Here is a 23,358-nt window from a genome sequence, read left to right as displayed (position 1 = left end):
GCCTTGCTTAAGTGTCCTTCCTCTGGCAGCTTGGATTTAAGCCAGGGATACTGTGTGACACGAAATCGTTTGAAGTTCTGCTATTTCTCTTCCTGTCAATCTCTTCCTGCCCTGCGCCACAGCAGCTTTCAGACTGTGGCGCCTGCAGAAGGAGCTGCTGAGCAAAGAGGAAGCCAGGCTTTTGGAAGCCCGTGCTCTGCTGGAAAAGAAGAAGCTACGAAACATTTTCAGGATGTGGCATTCCCAAAGCTTGGAAATGAAAGAGATTCTAACACTGACAACTCAATTCCAAAGAAACTTGGTCTCCCGGTGAGTTGATGAGATCTGGTTTTCACGTGAAAAATCTGGTCTCTGTGAAAGTCCATGGAATAACAGGGCCAACCTGTTATAACAGTAATAATTGTTCCATCTTAAAGCCATCTATCCTTTTGTTTTAGGAGTTAATAAAGATGAAGGTAGGGGTAGAAACATAAAAAGGAACTGCTGTGGCCAGAGATGTTATGACTTGTCTCCTGTGCACAGCCAAACCTTTTTTTTCTGACTTTTGATGTTCTGAAAGACCAAATCCAAGAGCGGCCACTGTGCTGCTGTGCTCTAAGCATGACAGTGGCTTTCTACTGAAATAAATAGAAGCTCAGAGGACAGCTTGTGTCTGTCTTTCCTGAACTACACCTAGTCTCAGGAAGACACAGAAGCTTGTATAAGTGTTTTTCAGCATTTTCCTTTGGTATTCTCAGGTGCTTCAGTACATGGAAGGAGACTGTTGAGCAGAAGGCACTTGCCAGGTGCCATCTGGCCCATCTCAGAGCAGTATCACTGAGGAAGCACTTCCAGCAGTGGGTTGAGATGCTGCAGGTCAGAGAAGGTGATAAGCAGGCAGTGGTGAAGCTCTTCCTCCTACGATGGAGGCGGCATTGTGGTGAGCAGTTTGGGGTCTGTGCAGAATCTAAGCTTTAGAGGTGCTTAGGCTCCTTCCTCTTCTTGTACACTGAAAACAGCCTGAAAACAGAGGGGCTCAGATGATACAGGGTATGAACAAACCAGAGTGGGCAGAGGACTGGTTCTGGGTGTGTCAATGAAGCTACAGGGAGGTTTGTTGCTCTGCATCATAAACCAAACACAAACTCTTAAGCCTTGCTGAAAAGAAGCAGTTTGAGGGCTGGGCTGGGCTGAGTTGGAATGCCTTGAGACAATCTCTTGTTCCTTTATGTAACTGGTTAAGGAGCAGTTGTGAGCTCAGTGGCTGATGAGACTGGGACAAAGAGGCATGAAGGTCAGATGTCATCATGGACTGGAGAGAGACAATTTCTGGAGAAAACAGTCTGTTCTTTTGATGACCTCTGCCAAAAACTGAAGCTGCAGAGAGTGTATCTGCTGTGGAAAACAAGGCTGTGTGAGCATCACAAGGCTAAGTGAGTGCAGAAGAGCCAGTCCCTGGAGCCCTGCCCCCATTAGTAGTGTCCACTTGTTTTTCTGAACCTTTTACTCGAGCCCCTTTTACCCTATCTATTGTCCATCATGTCTGTGCTTGTCACCCCTCTGGTGTTCTTCTTTCACTTTACTGTCTCAGTATCTTCTGTCTCAGTTCTTTCTCTCAGACTTTGGAGCAGTGTAAACTCAGAAAAACTCTGAAATTATGGCATCAAAAGTATCTCATGCTGAAGACAATTGAACAAAGCTCTAAGCACTTGCATAGAGCTGTCTATGAGGAACCTCTTGCCATGCTGTTTTCTGAGGACCTCTCAACATCATCTGGCTTTGACAGCAGTGCACCAGCTACCCTGACCTCTCAAAGCTCATTGGAAAAGGTGAGAAGGTCTTGGTACACCTACACTGCTCTGAGGTTTTAAATTGCTGGGATTTTTCAAGGGAAAATTTCTGCTTCAACATGGTACTGTCATCAGCAAAGTACTTAAAATTTACTGCTGAATCTCTGGGGTCTTCAAGCCGAAATGAAATCTAAAGGTGTAAAGTCAATGCTCTCTGTGCCTTTTCTGGTTCATCAATTAGAGATATGGGAGGCTGAGCTAGTGAGTTTCCCTTGTACAGTTGCTTCTGTTCGTGGCTGCAAGGTGGAAGGGATGAGATGTAAAGAGCTTCCTCACTGAGACAGTGCATATGCTCATTTCTCCTTTTCTCAGTATAGAAATATGTGTATTTCTGGATTCAGTATGGAAGTTATTAGTATAGAAATAACTTTCCCATCACTTACGTGTTTGCTCTCCAGAGGTGTCGTGGCTAGCCTGCAATTCCTTTGGATGCATTTTGGATTTGCCTGAATCCTTGATAAAAAAAGGAGTAAATGGCATGGTCAGAGCTGTTAGTGGGTTCTTCCACTGTGACCACACTCACCTCACAGTGTGTTCCTCCCTCCATACCTGCAGGAATGCAGTCTTAGTGACAGCAGCCAGCACGACGTCTCCTCCCTTCTGACTGCTGAGGATGTCACACATATGTCATGCCACAGTTCTTTCCTTCAACTCCACCAGTGCACAGAGCTGCCGGCTGAGCTGGGTGGGGAGCTGTGCCTGCAGACCTCCTCCCCTGGATCTGAGTGAGTTGGAGACTGGTTTTTTGGGATGCTGGTAGGAGTGACCCCTTGTTTGAACTGGCTGAATTCCTTCCTTCTGGATAATCCCTCATGTCATGTCACACCATCCTTCCAGGGGACTTTTATCTTCTTTCTTTCCTTCCTCACCCAACACTTTTGTCTTGCAGAAGAAATTGTTTTGTGGGAAATCAGTTCCAGTCTTCAGTGCTGCAGAGTCCAGATAATAATTCCCAGCCTCTCACCAGTTACTCTGCATGGGAAGAGGTAAGGCTAGAAAGGGTTGTGTAAAACGTAAATATACAAGTGTTTTCTGCATATTCAAATTTAGCAAAGAGCCTTTGGGTTTCAATATCAGCATATGGAAGGTCTCACTGCTATTTTGTTCTCTCTCAAACAGAAGATTTGGGAGATTGAGGCTTTTCTCAGGATAACTCTTCCCTACTATTTGTCAACTGCGTGGAAGTAGGGCAGGTGTCAAGGCTGTTCATCTGGGTCAGGTGTCAAGGATTTAAAAAGGATGTGTTAGACCCTCGTGTCTGGCTGTTCATGTGGGGCATGTGTCAAGGATTTAAGAAGGATGTGTTAGACCCTCATGTCTGGCTGTTCATGTGGGGCAGGTGTCAAGGATTTAAAAAGGATGTGTTAGACCCTCATGTCTGGGTGTTCATGTGGGGTGTGTGGGTTAGTGATGGAGCTGGGCAGTCACAAAAGTGACAGTGGCAAGGAGGGATGGCTGAGCTGTGTGGAGTAACTGATACAACAGCAGTTCAAGGCCCTTTTTTGCCTTTCTGGATTACAGGGCTGCAGTTCTGATGAGGAGATGAAGAGTTGCTGGCAGCAAGCAGAGAAATACTGCCTGCAGAGGTGCTTCATTGTCTGGTCAGCTCGAACTCAACATCATGTAAAGGCCCAGCAGCACTGCAGGCGCACTCGGCTGTCTCGGTAGGGATCATGCTTTCCAGAGGTTTCCTAAAGCTCTCTGTTTTGAAAGCTTTACACTTGCTTTAATAAAAAAAGGAAAAAAATATTCCTCTAGCTATTTTATTTTGTCTTCAGTGGGAGTTTTGCAGCCCATTATTTTGGGGTTTTTCTAGCTTCAAAATTAGGAACACAGTAATTTCGGCTTGATGGAATGCCTCACAAATTAGAACAAGCCCAGCTCTGCTGATAACAAGTCCTGGTAACTTCCTATCCACTGAACTGGCCTTGCTCTCTACTGATTCCAAAGCTGAAGAGCACAACAGGCTTGGCACAGCCAGGACAGAAAACCTTACTCTGAACAGCTTCTGCTGTCCATCATTTCCCTTGACGTTTAATGGGGAAAGGATGCTAACAGATCAGATGTGTTTCCAAAACTCCCTCATGTGTATGTTTGTTGTTAAATTTTCTGTTACACAGGTGTGTATCTCTGTGAGTTGTTCTTACAGTCAGTGCAGCAACCTTTGTCCTTCTCAGAGCCTTTCTCAGCTGGCACCACTGGGTCATGCAAAATAAGAACCAAAAAGCAGCAGCAGCAGCCCTAAAACATGGAGTTCCTTGTGTCCAGATGGCTTTCAGCCTGTGGAAAAGGAGACTGGCCCAGAAAGTGGAAGTTGACCGGAGATTCAGGTGTCATGTTCACCAGATGACTGCTGATGCTCTGCGGCGTTGGCATTCCTGCTGGCAAAGTGAGTTACCCCATCCCACTGCATCACTTGTCTCTAGAGAAGAGAGAAGCTCTGGGAATGGTTGGGATGGAGAAAGTCACACTTTTGGCTGTAATTCTGTACACTGCTCCTCTGGAAAGGCACATACTGCTCCAGGAGTCAGTAGGTGCATGTGTCACTGCATTCTTCTGGCTATCAGTAAGACATGTGACCTACTGTTCTGTTGTGCTTTATATTAGGGAAGATGCTCTTTGACACTTCTACCTGCACTACCTGCACAAAAGAGTGTTCAAGCAGTGTATTTTAGCAGCTGGGGAGTTAAATGGACTTCCATGCAGCATTCCAGGTTTGAACATGTCTCCTCAGACCAAGTGCTCGGGTTGGGAACAGGGTGTATCTTTTGGGGTGGCTTAACAATCCTGATCCCTCGAGGAATTCCATATGCTCTAAGTACTTGCACTGTGCCAGGGAAGAAAAACTCCCAGTTTTTAATGGAAAACTGCCTTGCAGATAAGAGTGGAAGGAACCTGTGATCTCTTGCAGGGAAAATTTGAAAGAAGGTCTGACTGCCTTGCAGACAAAAAACTACAAGGTGAACTGAAAAGTCTCTTTAGCTGCTAAAGAGAGGACAGGAAATCTTAGCAAGTTGGGTCCCATTTGGTGTTTGCAGGAGATGTATTTTTTGCTCTTGTCTGGACTCTGCAATGGAGAAACAGACACTGGGCTGAGCTCAGGAAGGTGTGCTCTCTCACAGGGAAGCATGCTCTGGAAGAACTGCAGCAGCAATGGGCTTGGCACAGCTGCCAAGAGAAGAAGAGGCTGGTCCTGCAGACGTGGTATTACCAAACAAGGAAACAGAAATATGCTGTTTTATTCTGGGAACGTTGTCTCCTGCACAGGTTTGTTTCTTGCTCTCAAAGCATTTCCAAGGGAAGCTCTGCATGAAGAGCAATTTATGTACTAGTATCCTCTGTATTGAGAGCAGAGCTTGGATTTGAAAGTGTGGATAGCTCATGTATAAATGGAGCTTCTGTAGGAGCACTTCTCTGAGGATGCCTTTATTAAGGGGTCTCTTACCTAAAGCCTCACACCCCACCTCATTTCTCCCATTCAAAAATTCTTTTCCTTCCAGAACTTTTATTCAGTCTTAGTTATGAAGGGTGATATTTGTGCACTAAGCAAGGGAGAGATGCAAACAAATTTGTGCAGTTTAAAATTTGAAAGCCTTATTTGCAATTCAGTATTTGCTGAAAGGAGTAGTGGGCAGAGAGCTTACAGAGATCTGATGTTTACAAAGTTAGTCTTTTATGATTCTGGATACAGTGTGTTGATTTTAATTTAATGTGAAAAATTGAGATTGATTTGTTCCTGCAGCGAAGCAGTATAAAGCTTATGAAGGGAGAACCATGATATTCAACTCATCTTGGTGTTATTAAAATATGGGTGAAGCTGTAGTCTGTCTTTAAATCTTATGTTATGTTGACAGATCCCAAAAACACAAGAATTTAATTTTTTTTTCTCTCTTAACTGTATTCAGTGATCTTCTTATTGGAAACAGTTTTGTTTGTAGTTTATGTTGTATGAGGCCAGTGCCTGCCTGAAGTGCAGAGAAATGTTCAGCTGTAGTGAACCAGGATTGTTGAAGTGTTTCTGTAAAATAACTCAGGAGGATGAGAATGAATAAGATTATTTATGCCAAGGGTTCATTGAAGGTATGAGAAGTGCAGGTTTGGCCCTATCAGGTTTTCTTTTGAATTGCAGGTTCAGACTGAGAGGACACAAAGATCTGCAGAGGAAAAAGCAACTAAAAACCTGGTAAAACTTTGGTGTCTATGGTATTTAGACTCTGCACTTACTCCACCCAACTGCATTTTCCTCTGCAAATCTATCTGTGTGGCTCCCTCATGGGAATTGTATTTAGGATAAGCCCTTTATGTTGCTCCTTCCTGTTGAGTATGTCTCCACCATTAATCTTCCTTCTGAGTCTCCTTTGATGAGAGTGCTTCTAATTTCTCGCTTGGATGAGCTCTGTCTCTTTTGAGGGAGGCATTTTTTGTGCTGGGATAACCTGGAACAGCTTCTCTTGATCTCCAGAAAGCCTGCCAGGCACAGGATATTCACACCTCTGCCCTATGGTGCAGTGGGGTGATTTGCATAATGAAGGTCCAAATGGAACAAGGAGCCAAAAGGATAAGCTAGAATTAAAAGCAGATTGCATTCTCTGCTTGCAGGGGAAGATTGGCCTCCTGTGCATCAGCCTGTGAGATACAGAGAGATTATTGTGGGTGCAGATTTACAGTGCTGATAATAGTAACTCCTGAAGTTGTTGATTTTTTTGAATAAAATTGCCTTTGTAAAGATTCTAGTTGTACATCCCACATACACAGGGCCTTAGTTTGTGACAGCCAAGAAACAAAATCTAAATCTTGACAACAAGAGGCTGTCATAAATGCTGCAAGCAGACTTCAGGAATCTGCTGGCTTCCATGCTGAGGGAGATTTTAACAGTTTTACTTTCATCCCATAGTGGAAAAATGAAAAAGCCTTCATCAAGCACCATCTTTCTGGTCAGCTGGTAGCACAGGGATAGACTGAAGACTGGCTAATTTTTTTTTTCTTTTTGGTGTGAGGGACCAGGTATGTGTACTGGCAAGGCAGCCTAGGAAAAGAATTTCTTTTGTAGGCAAAGGAAAAGTGTAGTATAAGATTGGATACAGTTTGCAGAGGTCTTTGAACAGCAGGGAGTGCTAAAATGGCCAGAGGGAAGCAGAGTCTCTTGGACTTTGAGTAGGTGAGAGGTAACAGTGCTGGGAACTTGAAGTAAAATGAGGGCAGGTTTTCAGCAGAAAGACAGTTGAAGAGTGTGAAATTGCACCTCCCAGAGATGAGGCACTGGAAAAATACGTAGCATAGAGGACAATGCATAAATCTTGATTGCAGGAGTAATAGGAACAGGCTTTTTTCTTGTTGAATGCTCTTTGGCTTGCTTTGGCCATTTGTGTGGGATACTGCAGGGCAGGTGAGAAGGTGAAATTTGGTCTGACATGGAATTGTTACTTCAGGCATCTGCTTCTTCTCTGTGCTTGGAACTGTTTTTCAGGTGCCTTGTCACTTGGGCCCAGGTCACTGCATGTAAACTAAGGCAGCATGAAGCCCTCTCTTACTTTAAAAGAGTCAGAGAGCACCGTCTCCTGGTTGTGAGCTTTACTAAGTGGAGGGACAAACTCTGGAGAGCTGAACAAGTGCCAGAAGGGAGAAACCACAAGTGGCAGGAGCCCTCTCCAGGTAAAGCCTGCCACCGCTGGCGAGTGGCTGCCAGAGGACAGCAAGCCCTGCGCCTGGGATCTGTGGCTACTGTCAAACAAGTAAGAGAAAATAAAGCTCCCTAAGTATGAGAAGATAAAGGTCCCTATGAGACAGTTATTATTAACTCAGTGAGTCATGAGGCACTGAGGTAGTGTGACAAGGCTTGTATAAAAACCTGGTTTGATTTGTGGTGACTGCGTAGTCCCCGCTGTGAAATTCTTCACAGACTGTGCACACAACTTCATCACCATAATCTGGCACTGATTGCAACAACCATATGGAGCACAGCAATAAGGAAAGGGGACATTTTGACCAGAGAGATGAGAGCACTCCTTCCTCTCTGCTCAAAGATAAGATAGGATAATCACTGTCCCTGCAGAGCAGAGTGAGCTGCCAGAGATACAGCTTTTTTCAAAAGAGTCACAGCTAACAAACTACAAAGAAATCCATTGATTTGGAAGGGCTGAGTCAGTCCTGCTGGGATCTCATCTGTGCAGCTTCCAGCCTGGGGTCTAGCACATTAAGCTACCTGCAGAGCTGTGAGCCTGTCTCTCTGGTTTGTGTGCGTGCTGTGTGCATTGTTTACTCTTGGCTGCAGCTGTGTTATTTCTGTTTGCAGGCCTGCAACTACTGGACCAGAGCAGCTGCCTTTTCCCAGTGCTTACGGCAGCGCAGTACCCTCATAGGTGTTAGGAAAAGCAGAAAGATGTCTCTCTCTTGGCCCACAAGTAAGATTCTCCCTCCTCTCTTTCACAGACCCATATGGGGAGTGTGAGGGAAAGGGGATGATGTTTACCAGCTTAATGACTGGGATCCTTCTGTGGAGTAGGAGCTCATGGCAATCAAACTCAGTTGATTTCTTCTGTGTTCAGGAGTTGAAGGACTAAGGGCTCATGGCAGCTCTGATGTCTCCCTCTCTAGCTCCAAGGTTAGCTCCTGTGTGATTCCTCTTTTGTTTCTTAGAAAGCAGAAGAGGCAGAGAAGAAGATTCAGCACCAACAGGACTTTTTCCCAGTGCCATTCAGCGCTGGCTGGTGATCTACAGGAGCCAAAGCAGGGCTGAAAGGTTGCTGCAGAGACCTGATGTGGTAGGACCCTCTCGTGCACGTGCAAGGATCCAGGAGAACGCAGCAGAGGTGGACTTGGAGGAGCGGGCTAAGAAGTGGCTTGGGTAAGTGGAGTGCAGGGCTCTGGGCTTCCTCTTGCTGATGCCATCAGGGAAGGGCTCCCTTGTGTGACTGGTAAAGCTTATTTGCTTCTTTTGCCTGCAGGAGGAAATATCTGAAGAGGTGGCATCACACAGTGGTGCTGCGCCGGTGCCAGCATGATAGGAAACTGCTCTGTCTGGCAAGGGGATGGCATCAGTGGAGGGAAGCCAGCAGGGTGCTGGTACTGGCTCGGGTGCTGGTGAGTGTCCTGTGCCACTGGGGTGGCAGTGATGGGTGTTACTGGGCAAGCCTGCTCTGCCTGTAGCCTCACATACATCCTGGGAGATGAGACCTGGGGGTTTAACAAATACCAGTAGGCACCAAAAATCCTGGTTTACTGCTGTGGCTGGTTTTCCCATTGTTCTTCTTGGAACGTCAGCTTGACAGACTGGCATATCCACAGATTTAGTTGTGCTTTGCCCTTACAGATGGGAAGCTGAAACAGGATTTGTCTAGATTGTCTGTAGACTGTGCAAGAAGTTCACAGCAGTTATTAAGATCTTTGTCCTCATCTGTGTTCCTGATACATCCCACTGGTGTCCTCAGTTTACCAAGAGCTGTCATTTGGCTTCCCCTTGTGTTCATACCCATGTTCTGCCTGGTTCCTGGGCATCAGCTGTGTGAGATGTGCTCTGGCCTGCCCAGGTAACAAGCTGATGCCTGTATAGTGTGAGCATATCCTCAGTCACTGAGGAGCTGTGCTGGAGCACAGTGGGGCACTGTCCTCTCCCCAGTTTACTGGGACTGAGCCACACTATGCTGGAGAAAGTAGCTCAGCAAGAGCTCTGTTATTAGTCTGCTCTGTTTGTTACCAGTCTTTGTTGCAAGTCTTTTAAGAGGGACTCAGGAAAGCAACTGGAACAAGGTGGGACTGGAGGGAAGTGAGGTAATTTATCTGCCAGAGCCCAATTAATCTGTGTGCTGCCTCTTTTCCTGGCAGGACCAGCAGCGGCTGATAGAAAAGGCCTGGAGGGTGTGGAGACAAAGATACTTGCAAAGCTGTGTGGTGCAGAATCTTTTGGAGGAGGAAGCCAAGAGCCTCCTGTCTCAGGTAAGCATTTATGCCTCCTTAATTCAGTGGACCTCAGTGATACAAAAGCACCCCAAAGGGACAACTGGTGTTCCCTGTATCTCTCTCCCTGCACAATGCACTTGCTTAGGGAGAAGTTGAATACATCAAGGAATGGGACTTGCCAGTAAAAAAGGAAAAAAGCTTCCAGATTTACATGGGTTCATCTATGGGTGTTTTTCAAAGCTTTGTGTCAGGAGTCAATTTCCCTGACATGTGCCCCCTTCCCTGCTGTTATTAGTGATGTTAATCCCCTAATCCCCTGCCTCTTGAGACCCCACTCAGGGAAGAAACAGGCTCCACGTTGGTGCAGGACTGTGCTGACTTGCACCCAGGGGCAAGCAATCAGTACGAATTGGAGTGAGCAGGCAAAGCCTTAGAACTCATATCCAGTTTGCTCTTCTGCCTGCCTCCCGAAGATTCATGCAAGATTAAGGCCTCCTTTAAGGAGACAGGAGCAGGTACTGAAATTAGAGGGCATTGGTCTTTCTTCTCTCACATTGATTTGTACTCTGCATGCCCCCTATTGGCTCCAGGAGAGACAGGGAAGGGTTTTGAGTGAAGGGTGAGGCAGCTGGCAGAGCCATTGCTCGAAGGAAAGCTGTGTTTACGCGTTCTGTAAGAATGGCTGCAGCCCCTCAAGGGTAACCTGAGTGTTTGATTTGTACACTTTGCACTTTCAGGCCTTTGGAAGGTGGTGGCAGCTCACAGCATTCCGGTGTAAGGACAAAGGATCCTGCTGAATGGCAGGGCCTGCCTGCAGCTGCTGCTCAGTTCAGGACACGTGGAGGATACAGCTCCTGTCACAACAAAGAGGTGGTCCTGTGCTGTCAAGAAAGAACACCCTGCTCTTATAATAAAAGCATTGCTGCCAGTCAGAAGGGTGACAGCCAAAGAACAACCAGGAAGAGATTGTACCCAGTGAAAGGTCCTCTTTAAGGACTTGTATCTTACCTCCTTAGCAACACAAATGGAGAAGTTACTTAGTTGTGAGGTTGCATTCTCTTCTTCTCTGGACTATGCTTTTGCTGGAGTTCTGATTAAAGGTCAAAAAAGCCTTATAGGCTTTCCTTTCACTCAGTGTTTTTCCCCCTGGACAGGAGCTTGGTGTCAAGGGGGGCGTATGCAAATACAGTCTTAGAGATGAGCAGGAGTTTGTGCCTCCTGGATCCTTTTGATTTCAAAGTCTGGACTGGGGAGGTACAAACACAGGTCTTTATTTTTAGATTTGGCTTTTTATCCTGGAAAGGGGGGTGAGGGGGGGGAGATTTCCACATGGCTCCCACCTCCTCCTCCCCCTGTCTAGGTCCATCAGCTCTTCATTAAGCCTTTCAGTGGGTGGCCAACCTCCTGACTGCTTCCTGCTGGTTCATTTCTGTGCTGAATGGGCAAGGTATGAAGAAACCTGCTGGGAACAGCTGAGCACCAAAAGCTTTGCTGAGGCTAGACAGGCGTGTCTGATCCCCAGCCTTCCCATTACTTGCCTCTATGATTGATGCCTTGTAATTACCCTGGATATATGAGCCGGTCTCAGACAGCTGTAACAAGAGGGTCTGAACAATCTGGAAAAGGCTTTTCTTCCTTGCTTGTTTCAAAGAGATGCTCACAGCATGGCAGGGGTCTTGAAATCCCACTGGGAACGACTCCAAGGTAGTTTTCCTAGCCTGTGGCAGCTTTGCAGGATTGTTAAGTACACAAAGCAGCCCCAGTAGCTTCCCCCACCCCTTATTCTGATGCCTTGGGGCCTAAGGCTGTTAAGAGTCATTAGGTCAGGAAAGATAGGTTATCTTTCCCTACAGGCATTGGAAAAGAATACCTGACCTTGCAGAATTGAGCTAAATAGTGTAGCTGATTACTTTTGGTAAATTCTAGGATTTACACTTTCTCCACTCTACCGTGGATCTTGGGTCAGGCTCAGGACATGCATTGAAAGCGAAGGCAGAACTGCCCCAGAAACAATTGATTTTCTTAAAGTTTCCCCTTGTGCCAGATGATCAATTAGCAAACAACAGGAGTCTCTGCTAGAGCATGGCCTAATAAAAGAGACAATTGTATGCATGTATTTTATTGTATGTAATCTAGGAAATAGTATGATTCCTACTTAGTCTTATCCAGAATGGAAATTCCCACAGTCCTATTAAAAAGAAAACAGGAAATACAATACAAGGAGAAAAGTTAGGAAAAAATTTGAACCTTCTTCTGGAGTGAGTGCAAAAGTGCCTGATGATCAACTGTGAAGAAATACATTTTAAGAGTGCAATATAAAAGCAATTTGACCTTCTTTTCCAGCTTGGTAACTGCTGATATAATCCCCTTGCATAGGTACAGCTGACAGGAGTGTTTCTGTTCCCCTGCCAGCATTTCTGGCACAGGAAAGTTACCAGAGGGGAAAGCTACCAGAATCTGGTGTTCTTCTGTTACTGTAATTAGCATAACCATGATTAGCAGCTCTTCATCCTGCAGACCCTGGCTTTTGGGCTTAGTCTGGAGCCTCAGCTCAGAGGTTCAGGTAGTTCTGGCTAATGCTCAGAGAACCTTTGTGTTGGGGACAGAAGAGCACCAAGTGTGGGTAGATCAGAGCACCACCCTGGTCACGGTTTAGGAGTGTGGTCATTGTCAACACAGTGCTGCTGCTTTCCCCGAAGTCAGTGGATGGGAGGAGGAAGTAAGAGATTAGAAGAAGAATTTTCACTGCCGAGTTGGAGAGTTCAACAGCTCAAAAGTATCCTCCACAACCTGCCAGAGGCAGTTTTCTAGGGGGAAGTCATTGTCCACCAGGTTGACCAAGTAATAGTTGTCATGGATGTACTGGATGATCATGCGAGAGGGCGATTCCTCTTCATAGAGCTTGGCCCATTGCTCGATCCACAGTGCGAAGGCCTCATCCTGCCACGGGAACAAAAAAAATCGGCAGTTGTGAGACATCTTCACCTTACTTAATGTTAATTTAGTAATGTTACTTAATTTAGTAACACTGTACCCAGTGTTACACATGACTGGCCAGACTGTGGCTTGTTTCTTCACAGTAAAAATGGCAAAAGTTGAGCACGGAGCCTTATGCTTTCCAGTCAAGTGCTCAGAGCTGAAAGGAGACACACTTGCAGTACAATGGATGGCTCAATGCTGCCCCTGTATGTGTAAGAGGGGAGGAAGAGCTACTGTCCAGCACTCTGAGGCCTGGCACAGTAACAGCAGCAGCTCTCAGTCCCTGTTGCTGGGTGCTTTGTGTCTGGCAACAGCTCTTGATGGAGCTGAAGAAGGAAGAGCAAGACCTGTACCTCTGCAAGCCAATATAGCAATAGCCCTCAACTGTGAGCAGTGTCAGAGACTAAAACCAAACCAGACACTCTGAACTTCCAGGGCATCACAGCAATGTATCCAACAGAAGGCAGGACTCACCTTCCAGGAGAGGAAGCTTACAGGATCCACTACAGTGGGCTGGATGATCTCCCTTCCTGGGAAGATACCCCAGGTGACAGCATTGGGTTGCAGATCTGGAGCATTGGTGATATTCTGGCCCTGAGAAAGGAAGGAGAACCTTTCTGAAGCAACTGCTGGAGGAGGCACTGAGTTAGGTGGGAAAAGTGTTTAGGGAGCAGACAGCTGCTGCACACCACAGCTGATGTGCTTTACTTTCCCTTCCTTTCATCATCCCTCATGTCTGAATATTTGGCATTTGTCTCTCTCCCAAGGTGGTGAAAGGAAGTGTCTGTGAATCATGGCCTTACCTTGACATTGACAATATGGTAGTTCACTCGTAACTCGTACTTCTTCAGCACTTTGAGCAGTGCTGTGACAATTTCACTGGAGGTGAAGAACTCTAGGTATGCCTGCAGGGAGGGATGGAGAAGGGGAAGAGAATCAGAGCCTTAAATCACAACAGAACTGGACAAATACAGGTAAACAACGACATTTGTAGAGTCTGGGCTGCCTTGTATGTTCATCCCCAGAAACACATACTAATTTACTCCTGCTCGAGCCTCTGTAGTAACTCAGCTAGGGAAAAAAATAACTGGGGAGAGCAGAGGGAACAGCCCAGGAAAGCTACACGCTGCCTGTTTTGCATCCACATAAGTCCACAAGCATGAACAAACTCCAGTGTTAGCACAACTGCTGCACAAGGAAGCAGTCTGCCAGAATGCCTGGAAGAAGCCTGAGCCTAATCTTTATTTTACAGCAGTGTCCTGCCAAGGCAGCCCAGCCTGGTGAGAGAAGAACTCTGGGGTCTCAGCTGGCCTCTCCCAAGCACCACTCCCTGTCCTCATCTTTTGTTCACAAGTCTCCCCGTGTGCTTATATAACCAAATTCTGTGCTTGGCTGCTCCCAACAACTGCTTGCCCTCCCCCCATTTCCTGGCAATTGCGTGAGATGATGGATTTCCCTCACCTCAGGGGAATCTCTTCCTTTGAAAACATAAATGCATTTGCCATCTGCTGGTCTCTGGCTTCACCGGTTTGGATCCCTTTTGAACAAGGATGCTTTGTCTTTCAGTGTGAGCTACTTGCCTGGCATTTACCTTGATGGGCTGTTCCTATCACAGCCATTAGACAAGGCTCTAGGGCCTGAAATGCCTGCTGGGGGAAGACAGGCATGGCAGGCATGACTGTGCAGGCCAGGGAAGGAATGTGACCACTGTCTAAACAGCACAGCACAGTGCATGGGCTGGGGGCAACTGTGGAGAACTCTGACATACATTTGAAGGACAAAGGAAATTTAAAAATATCTCTTTATCACCATGAGCTGCTGGGTGGTAGAGATACTAACTCACCGATTCCCATTTAGTGAAAAATCTGGGTGCTTTGTGCATTACTGAATCAGATGCAGGGGGCAGGCACATGTGTATATAAAAACTGTCACAGCCCTGCTCTAGAAATAAGTTACTAATGATTACTTGGTGAGAATAAAACCATGAAACTCTACAGATGTTCAATAGATGTTTTGAAGTAGGGGAAAATAGCTGTGAAGTCAGCCATAGAGATGGCATTATGGCTCTTAAGACACCAAAGGAGCTTTGCCTAAGGTGTGGACAGAAAGATTATGTGGATGTAAACCTGGGACCTCCCAGCCTAACAGAGACCAAAATAGGTCAAACTCTTTGCTGCCCAGCCCAGAGTAATACAGTACCTTTTGGAAAACATAGCCTCCACTGGGCCCCCAGCCTACAATGGGGTCTGTGGAGGGCTTGCCATTGATGTTCGGCTGGGAGTTGATGGTCAGGATTCCTCTTCTGTTGACCTTCTCCAGCTGGTCCTTCAGCAGATTGGTTTCAGTAGCAAGAGGGTCATCATTCCAGGGCATGCATGTGACCTGCCACGAGGAGAAAGGATGGCTCACAATGGATGTAACAACCCTCTGATTGCCATCTGGGTGTTGAAGTAACTCAGCAGTGCCTTAATAGTCTCAAACACACCTGCTTCAGGAGAGAATTCCCAGGTTTGGTTCAAGGGTTAGGATATGCACAACTGTAAGAATGACTGCTGAAGTCAATCAATACTGGTCCTATCATACTGTAGCACCTTTTCTTTTACACTGAGCCTTAGCTCTGGCTGCTGGACCCCCTTCAACCAGAGTGCCAGGAAATCCTTTTGGATAGAGAAGTGCTAATTCTTTACAAAAACAATGTGGTACCAGGAACAAGAGGAAATGTGCACTATTGTTTGTGCCACACTGACCATCCCTTCCTGGCCTCTCACCTTGTACCCATTCTTGTTGGGTTCTCCAGTGATGTAACATGTGAACACCTCAAAGACACTTTCCTCACTAGTCAGTTCTTCTCCCCACATCTTCAGAAGCTCCTCACGGGGAGACTTGCTCTTCAGGTAGAAGAGGTAGTAGTCCTTCAGTTCCCCAAAAGCTGGAGAGGAGGAGTTACCCCTGTAAGGGGAAAGGACACAGACCTGAAGTCAGTGAGGAAAATGAGCTGATTTGGTGATGCAGGAAGAGAGCCAAGCAGCAAGAGAAGTACACAACAAAACCCACCTCGAGATCAAAAGTGTCACCATCTTGGTGCTATTCACCCCACCCCACTCAAATCCAAGCAACGGGGGACCACTTCATTAAAGCTAGCTCAAGTGTGCCCAGGACATCAGGCCTTCCTACCACAGCTCTGCCTTACTGCACGTTGTGGAAACCAGGGCACTGGGAATGTTTCTCTGTCTGCTCTGGGGTGCCCTGACCCCCAGGGCAGCACTGACTGTGACCCTCATTCATGGAGAAAGTTTCCTGGACTGCAAGACAGACTGGAATCCACAAAAGTGTGAAATAGATTACAGAGAGCAGTGTAGGTGCATCACTTGGGGAGAAATTGAGGTTCTGGGATGTTTAGTGTGTTGTGGATGGGAGCAAGATGGAGGGCACAGGGTGTCATCCTGGGTTTCTTCTTCATGCTGCTTCTTCCTGCTTCTCCATGGGTTTGGGTGGCATTTTGTAATTGGGCAGCAAAGCCCACATTGGGGCTCTGTGGGATCAGTTATTGGGTTAAAAGGGGAAATAATCTAGGTGTCAGCTCTTCATTGGACAGTTTAGTCTTAAAAGACCTTGGAACAAGAGATTGTTGGAACAAGAGATGTTGCCATTTTGTGCCTTCTGATGCAAAGCTGCTGAACTCACAGTGGTGAGACTGTTTCACTGATAAGAAATAATAAACATGAGCTACTGTCTCAAGTGCCTTCAATCCAGACCCAGAGAAACCCACAACTGGCACCACCACAGCACATGACAGCTTACCATCGGCCATTGGGGAAGTCATCCCACTCCTGAGTTCGATAGATGTAACTCTTTGGCCTGGAGGCCCAGAAGATTGGCCGCACATCTTCCACTCTTCTCTTGGGGTGAGCACTGACTGCCCAGGGCAGAGGCCGCCTGCATGGGATGAGCAGATGTTAACACACTTCCTCTGCTGATTTTCCATTAAAGGCTGGAAGCCTTTCCCCATGGTGCAATTTGCCTCGGGGAGAAATAACACGGGCTGAGAAGAGTTCTGGTTGTCAAGAAGTAAGACAGGAAACTCTTCTTCCTTCATGGAAAATATTTCCTACTCACTTCCCTCACAGGATACTCAGTAGGGTCTATTTAATGTTAAGGTACAGGACTGACACCTGAAATTGGAAAAGGTAAGGGCAAAGCACCACGGGAAGCTATTTCAAGGAAAAATAAAAAACAGCTGTCAATTTTCCTTTGCTTCTTGTCTGTGTTGAAGCCTGTGGACTCAGAAGTCCACGTTCCCTTTCTCAGCTGCAGAGAACCCTAGAAATCCACAGTGGGAGCATACCCCTAGCCTATAAGGGGTTGTGATGGGCATCAAAAACATGCTTCTTCCAAGTGGCAGCTCCAAGCTCTGGATTTTTAAAGTCCCACAATGCCTACTTTAAAGCTACTTGACTAAAACAAATTCCTCCTTTGGCTGTCTCCTCTATTCCTCCCAGCTTCTGTTGGAGATCTGTGGGAAGGGTGAACTACTGAATGCAAAAGGTGATAAAAGAAGAGAAAAAAGGAGAGAAGGAGAGCAGAGTTATTGACCCATCCATTATCTGTACCTTCAGTGGATGGGATGGATGGACAGATAGAAAAGTGGAACTAACAGAAGCCAACACACTCTGCTCACCTTGGGTCCTCATTCCACATGCCCAGGCGCTTCAGGACTTCGGTGGTTGCCACCTCCCGATTGAGGGTGTAGAAGTGGAGCCCGTGCACCATTCCACTGTCCAGCAGCTCCCGGCACATGGACACTGCCAGCTCCACCCCATAGTTCCGGATAGCTGCGTCGTTTTCCTTGATGGGTTCAATCACATCTTTGATTTCCTGGGGCACTTCCAGCTTGGAGAGCTTCACCAGCTGGCGCAGGGAGTGGTAACCCTGGATGAGGATGCAGATTATCATTTTTCCAAGACCCTTTTTTGCCATCCTACTAACACAGGTACTTTATCTCGATTTTTGAGGCAGGACATTTATAACTGGGGCTCCTGGAATCAACTCCCAACTCCCAGGCCTCATCTCTAGGATGGTACCACAGTCCAGGGCATGCCACTTTAGGTGATTTCTCCCCACATCCTTGCCTAAGCCCAGCATACTCAGTGACCTCAGGACTTGCAGACCTTTGTCCTTTATATCCCTTTTTGCCATATGGGCACAAGAAATCTTTTCAGCTTGTTATTAGCTGCCTAAGAGTTTAATTTGGCATACCACCAACAGATTTATTACATTCAGCAGTCTTTCTTCCCTGAAATTTTGTGGAGGGTATTTACAGACCTCTCTCAGGCCCTGACCCACAAATACCTAACATCCTAGATCCTTATTCCCTCTCTAAATTCAAATTACTGGATTTCACCTGTATAGGGAAGATGCCAGGAATAATGGGGCAGGTAATGCCAATGGCTTGACAATCCTTCATGAACTTGAGAAAGGTTTCTGGTCGGAAGAAAAGCTGTGTAATGATGAAGTCTGCTCCAGCACAGACTTTCTCCTTCAGGTGCCTCAGGTCTGCCTCATAGCTCTCTGCTTCAGGATGACCCTTAGGGTAGCCTTTGGGGAGAAGGGGGAAAAAAATGAAAAATGTGGTCAGGACAACATGCAGAAATTAGGAAGTATCCAATCTGATTATACTGTCACAGCCCAGGTCCAGGGAGGGACTGCTGAGCTGATTTCCCTGTCTCAGACCCTGCACACTCTGCAATAGAAGGCATTTACCTGCCACGCAGATGTCGAAGTAATCATCGAATTCATTGCGAACATGCTTAACCAGATCAACAGCATAGTTGAAACCATCTACTTCTTCCTCCCATTCCTCGCCAGCAGGATCTGAAAAGAGAACAAATCCACAGCTCTCTCCAACTGTTTGCTGAACTCAGATCTGGTAGTTCTCTAACAACCTGGTATCAGAAGGAAGACAGATGAACTCCCAAATCTGCAGTTTTACCTATGGACTGGTTTTGTCTGCCTTTGAGCTGAAGGGACTGCTAACAAAGGGCTCAGGTGAAACACAGTCTCAGCATTTAATTCCTGCAGAAGGAGCCCCTAAATCTTCTCTGGTTTTACTCTGGAATTGGACACAACAGCAGCACAGCCTCTGCACTACCCATCACAGGACAGAAGGATTCACCTCCACGCAGTGCCATGATGTTCTTCAACCCGAGCCGCTTGGCCTTCTGCAGATGGCCTGTGATGTCATCCTTGGTCTGGTTGCAGCACGTCATGTGCAGGATGGTCTCCAGGCCACAGTAGTTCACTGCAGTGTAAGCAATAATCATGGAAGAGGTTTCCTTGTCAGATCCTGGGTCCCCTGCAGGGTGCCACGTCACATCAATGAAGAGGGGACCACCGGCTCCCATGCGGTCAAACCTGTGGGGTTTAAAGCTGTGTTAGCCTACACCAGACAGCCAAATCCCCTCCCTGTGCCTTGAATATCTTGCTCACTGCTAGAATGCCAGCAGCATTCTAGCTGCTTGGATGACAGCAACAGGATAGATCACAAAAGTGTTGCATGAAGAGTTTAGCAAGCGGCTGATGTAAATAAGGAAAGCCATCCTTGAAGGCTGTATGGGGAAGAGCTTGCAATTTCATAGAAGAGGCAATGGAGGTGTTCTCTGTACAACAGACTTTCTCCCTGCATGCTCTAACAGACTGATACAGCTTCTGACAGCCAGCAATGCAAGTCCCATTCCTTTTGAGATAGGAGACTATGCTGCAGCCCTCTGCTGCCAGCTTGAACTGTAGAGGCCACAGGGCTTCCCTAACGTGTCTCTCTCCTCCTCCAAGGTGGAACAGGCCCTTCTGTTCAACATATGGCACTGGCTTATAGCAATTATAAAAAGAATTATGAAATACCCTTTTCTCTTCCAGGTAAGTCCATGGTGGCTCCTGGGGCTCCAGAATAACTCCTAGCTCTGCTGTGACCTATCAGTTTTCATTTAGCATGTAGATGTGGATACCTGTGTCAGAGGCCAAAACTGTAATATGGAGGCACAAACCATAGTGGCTGGATGAATATTGAAAGGAAATGGGAATGCGTTTCAGAGATTTTGGCACACTATCTATCAAGGAATATTTTCTGCTTTTACTAAGTACTTTTCTGCCCCAGCATTGTGCTTCAGACCCAGAACATGACATTGGGGTTACTCCATCTTCCCAGGGCATGGGACTGGGGAAACAACCTGGCCCCTCAGTAATCCCACCGTGACACTTAACTCTTCAGGGCCTCCAAGGAAGACAAGTTACTTGGTGTCCATTACCCTCCTCAGCAGGAAAGCACAGCCCCATTACCTGCTTCGTCACCTGGAAGGGGAGACAGAGCATGGAGCAGAGCCTGCCTCGTTAGCTATTTCCCTGCCCTCCACCACAGACACTTCCCCTCTCCTACCCTACAGCACTCACCTGGAGATGAGATTGACAGCAGCATTGGCTGTGCGTGGAGGGAAGAACTCCAGGGAGAACCACTTGTCCCCAGCGTCCTGCCGGCGGCGCATCTTCTCCCGCAGCCGCTCGTGCCGGTCGGCGTCGAGGACAGGGGTGGAGCAGCGCGAGTTGTCCTTGGAGCTCTCACTTCCACTGCTGCTGCCATCAGACCTGGAGCTGGCATTGCAGCCATGCTGGGTCTCATTAACCATGGTGAGAGCTCTGCAGAGGGGAGCAGAGAGAGGATGGTCAGTACACGGGTCTCTGCATGGAGCAGGCACTGCTGGGGTGAGCAGCAGATGATTAAAGAAGCCTATGCCAACACCCAACATCCATCACCATCACCTCTGGCCAGCTTTCACTGTAAGCTGTAGTGGGAAATCTGGCGAAAACACAGTAAAAAGCATATGTTTAGTGCTGATAATGATTGTAGCCTTGGGCTGGGCATGTATGGGAATGTGCCCCTGCTGAGTGAGAAAACTATCCTTTGTCCCCTTCAAAAGGAAATAAGCCCAGAAGTTTCTCTCCTCAGTTAGGTGAAAGGGCATCTCATAGGCCTGGGGGGGCTTCACCTCAAACTTAAGGATAGCCAATTGGACAGGAGCCAAAAAGTCCTGCCTGAGCAATTTACTAAAAAAAAAGAAGAGAACAAAGAAACTAAAGGCTTTTGTCAGGTGTTTTACCAGGAGGAAGAACCTCTTGTGCCTGGCTTGGTTTTCCTCTGTAAAGAGTTTTGTTATTTTGCCTTTTATTAAACCTTTTTTGTTTCCAACACTACCACAGAAGCCAACCTGCTGATTTTATGCCTTCTAAGGTAGCTGAGCTATCTTGGGTGTGAAATAGATCTCCAAGAGCTTATGAGACCTGGCTCGAGGAGACCCCTATTTCAGGCATACCAGCAGATATTTTTTTTTTGTCTACAGTAGCTGCTTCTTGGGCTGTATCCATCTTCAGAGTTTCCATCCTGCTTGTTCCCAAAAGGCAGCACTGCTTTACAGTGTAGGTAGGAAAGTCAGTGCTAACAGGGCAGGTACTCAAGAATGCACAAACTATTGCTATGTCAGAAACTAAGTACAGAATCCCGTCTGACCAGGCCATCCCCACAAACTGTCCTTTGTTTTCTGTGCTGGCTTCACACCTTCCAACCATTAGCCTTCTCCACAGACAACTGTCCCCATGCCAGTCCCACTGCACACACTCAACTCTACCAGACACACTGTTCCCTCTGTCAACAATTGTGGCTGCTTGGAAACAAGGTCAGCAGGGACCATCCTCATCTCACTGTCTTGCAAAAAGATCAGCTGTGCTTGCCTGGCGTTACAGAAAGCAAAACAGAACTCCAAGTCAGTGGTACAAGTAGGTTTAGGCTACCCAACTCCACTAAGCTCTGCAAAATGTCCCATCCTGTACCTTTAAAATGAGGGAGGGATTACAGACAGCTGTGGAAGAGCCACCACAATATTTGGATGTGTTATTTGCTTTAGTACCTGCCAAAACTTAAAATTCTCACTGGGAAGCAGCACGTTGGCCAAGCATTACATAACTTTGGAGCCTGTTTTGGAGGAAGCGGTTGCGTGAACCACCACACTCTCAGTCCTTATCAGAAGGTCTGTGGGTTTAGCTCAGCCAAGAAGACTTTGAACTCATCTTCTACTGTTTACACTTGAGTTGCCAATCAAACAAAACCCTTTAAGAGAAAGTCTACTTTTACCACCTGAGGAACCTCTCCAGCTGGCAGGAGATGTGAGAAAGAAGCGCAGGCCTTCTGTTCCAAGATCTCTTGTGTACCAACATAGCAGCTGCAGTAAAAATCAGCAGCACAGACCTACTGACAAGTGAAGCAAACCCAACTGGGTGCACAGTCACAGCCCTGGCTAAGCTCAGAGGACTCTGCCTGACATCCACACACACTCATCTGGGAGAATCATGCCCAAGCACACGTTGGTGATCAAGCTAGCAGCTCACAATCACGTGCTGTCAGCTCCCAATAGCGCATTCCTAGCAAGCATGGCACAGCACTGCAGGCAAATCAAAGGAGCTTTTTTTTCTGATTTGGGATTTTAACACCCATCAGATGGAAAAAGGGTTCAGGTCTCTATGCCTCTATAGAATGAGACTGGCTGTTGAGGAAAGGGCCTTACCATACTAGCAATATCAAATCATGAAGACATGAAAAAGGCACACTTAAGATTTTTGTCTACAGGCAGCATTTGCAACACTTTCCTTACCATAATATGCATCACAGATTTGCTGGCAGATGCTTCTAGTTATTGCAAAGAGAGCAAAGATAAGCCTAAACAACAAGAACAGCAGCAAAGTAAGACATTTTTTAACACCTGTCAACACTCCTGCTCCTGTCTTTGTCACACTGTAGAGCTCAAAGATCCGTGGCTCAGCACATTTCTGATGCTCACCATGGATGTACCTGCTGCGTTTTTATGATGCCGGTGGTATTCCAACCCCTTCCAGCCCTGAGCTGACACCGACACACAGAGCGTGGAGTCTGCATTCCCCTAAGCTCAGTTTTACCCTCCAGCCTAACTCGGCTGCAGCAGATGCACGCTTCTCACAGGGCGCACACGCTGCTCCAGGGCCACGGCATCAGGCTGAGGGCCAGGGGGGCAACGCAGGGGCCCGCGGCTGCACCACCACCCAACGGGACAGCCGAGCGGGAAGGCCGGAGGGAGCCTGGCAGCTCCTCCCAGGCGAGGAGCAGCACCTGCGACGCCGGGTGCCGGGGAGGGGGTCGGAGCCAGGCAGGTCACTGCAGCCCCATCGCCCCTTCACCTCAGCTAACCCCGCCAGGAGCACGGCCCGGCCCGGAGCAGCCGGCAGACAGACGGGCCGGGGGGAGCCCCGGGCGCTGGGGCAGCGACAGAACCCCCGTTCCCGGCCCCGCTCACCTGCGGCTGCTGTCGGGCGCTACCCGGGCCGCCTGCCCGCCCGCCGCGCTTTAAAGGCGGCCGCGGCCGGGCGGGTCACGTGCGGCCCCGCGGCTGCCCTCACCCGACATGGCGCCGCGGGGCGGGGCGGGGCTGCGGCCGCAGCGGGCCGGCGAGGCGGGACCGGCGGGAACGCGGGCGGGCAGAGCCGCGGCCGCGGCCTGTGGGACGGCGGGGGCGCGGCCGGGCCGGTGGTGGAGCGCGGCCGTGCGAGGCGAGGCCAATCGGGGCCGCGGGGCGCGGCCATG

The 23,358-nt window shown here is 47.7% G+C and overlaps 2 protein-coding genes across 10 annotated transcripts in view; one reads left to right on the top strand and one right to left on the bottom strand.

Annotated features, from left to right (window-relative positions):
* C21H1orf167 (chromosome 21 C1orf167 homolog) overlaps positions 1 to 13,600 on the top strand; it is a 22,151-nt gene extending 8,551 nt beyond the window's left edge. For 3 of the 7 annotated variants that reach the window (XM_038159501.1, XM_038159496.1, XM_038159494.1), the window contains 16 exons: positions 123 to 309; positions 738 to 919; positions 1,223 to 1,412; positions 1,586 to 1,808; positions 2,385 to 2,554; positions 2,719 to 2,815; positions 3,351 to 3,493; positions 4,007 to 4,218; positions 4,952 to 5,096; positions 5,959 to 6,012; positions 7,297 to 7,561; positions 8,122 to 8,230; positions 8,466 to 8,673; positions 8,750 to 8,909; positions 9,651 to 9,761; positions 13,472 to 13,600. In XM_038159501.1, the coding sequence (XP_038015429.1) occupies positions 123 to 309; positions 738 to 919; positions 1,223 to 1,412; positions 1,586 to 1,808; positions 2,385 to 2,554; positions 2,719 to 2,815; positions 3,351 to 3,493; positions 4,007 to 4,218; positions 4,952 to 5,096; positions 5,959 to 6,012; positions 7,297 to 7,561; positions 8,122 to 8,230; positions 8,466 to 8,673; positions 8,750 to 8,909; positions 9,651 to 9,761; positions 13,472 to 13,540 (2,525 nt within the window). In that variant the 3' untranslated portion in view covers positions 13,541 to 13,600. Of the gene's footprint in view, positions 1 to 122; positions 310 to 737; positions 920 to 1,222; positions 1,413 to 1,585; positions 1,809 to 2,384; positions 2,555 to 2,718; positions 2,816 to 3,350; positions 3,494 to 4,006; positions 4,219 to 4,951; positions 5,097 to 5,958; positions 6,013 to 7,296; positions 7,562 to 8,121; positions 8,231 to 8,465; positions 8,674 to 8,749; positions 8,910 to 9,650; positions 9,762 to 10,462; positions 10,841 to 13,471 lie in introns of those variants that run through there. The other 4 variants (XM_038159497.1, XM_038159499.1, XM_038159498.1 and 1 more) reach the window with 4 other exon arrangements.
* On the bottom strand, positions 11,829 to 23,308 carry MTHFR (methylenetetrahydrofolate reductase). 3 transcript variants are annotated; one of them, XM_038159504.1, is made up of 13 exons: positions 23,072 to 23,308; positions 22,397 to 22,461; positions 20,148 to 20,390; positions 18,877 to 19,115; positions 18,465 to 18,575; positions 18,106 to 18,299; positions 17,383 to 17,633; positions 16,506 to 16,640; positions 15,473 to 15,653; positions 14,904 to 15,086; positions 13,508 to 13,609; positions 13,179 to 13,298; positions 11,829 to 12,665 (listed from the first exon to the last, which is right to left on the bottom strand). In XM_038159504.1, the coding sequence occupies exons 3-13, from the start codon at positions 20,378 to 20,380 to the stop codon at positions 12,468 to 12,470; spliced, it is 1,947 nt and encodes a 648-aa protein (XP_038015432.1). In that variant the 5' UTR covers positions 20,381 to 20,390; positions 22,397 to 22,461; positions 23,072 to 23,308; the 3' UTR covers positions 11,829 to 12,467. The 3 variants fall into 3 exon arrangements, with proteins under 3 accessions (XP_038015432.1, XP_038015431.1, XP_038015433.1); XM_038159503.1 differs by lacking the exon at positions 22,397 to 22,461 and having other exon boundaries at positions 23,072 to 23,307; XM_038159505.1 differs by lacking the exons at positions 22,397 to 22,461; positions 23,072 to 23,308 and adding an exon at positions 19,962 to 20,048 and having other exon boundaries at positions 20,148 to 20,285.
* Positions 23,309 to 23,358: the final 50 nt, after the last annotated feature.

Source organism: Motacilla alba, chromosome 21, assembly GCF_015832195.1.
Source record: "Motacilla alba alba isolate MOTALB_02 chromosome 21, Motacilla_alba_V1.0_pri, whole genome shotgun sequence".
Taxonomy (NCBI): domain Eukaryota; kingdom Metazoa; phylum Chordata; class Aves; order Passeriformes; family Motacillidae; genus Motacilla; species Motacilla alba.
The sequence above is the reverse complement of the archived record's forward strand: the minus strand, read 5'-3'. Positions and strand labels throughout refer to the sequence as shown.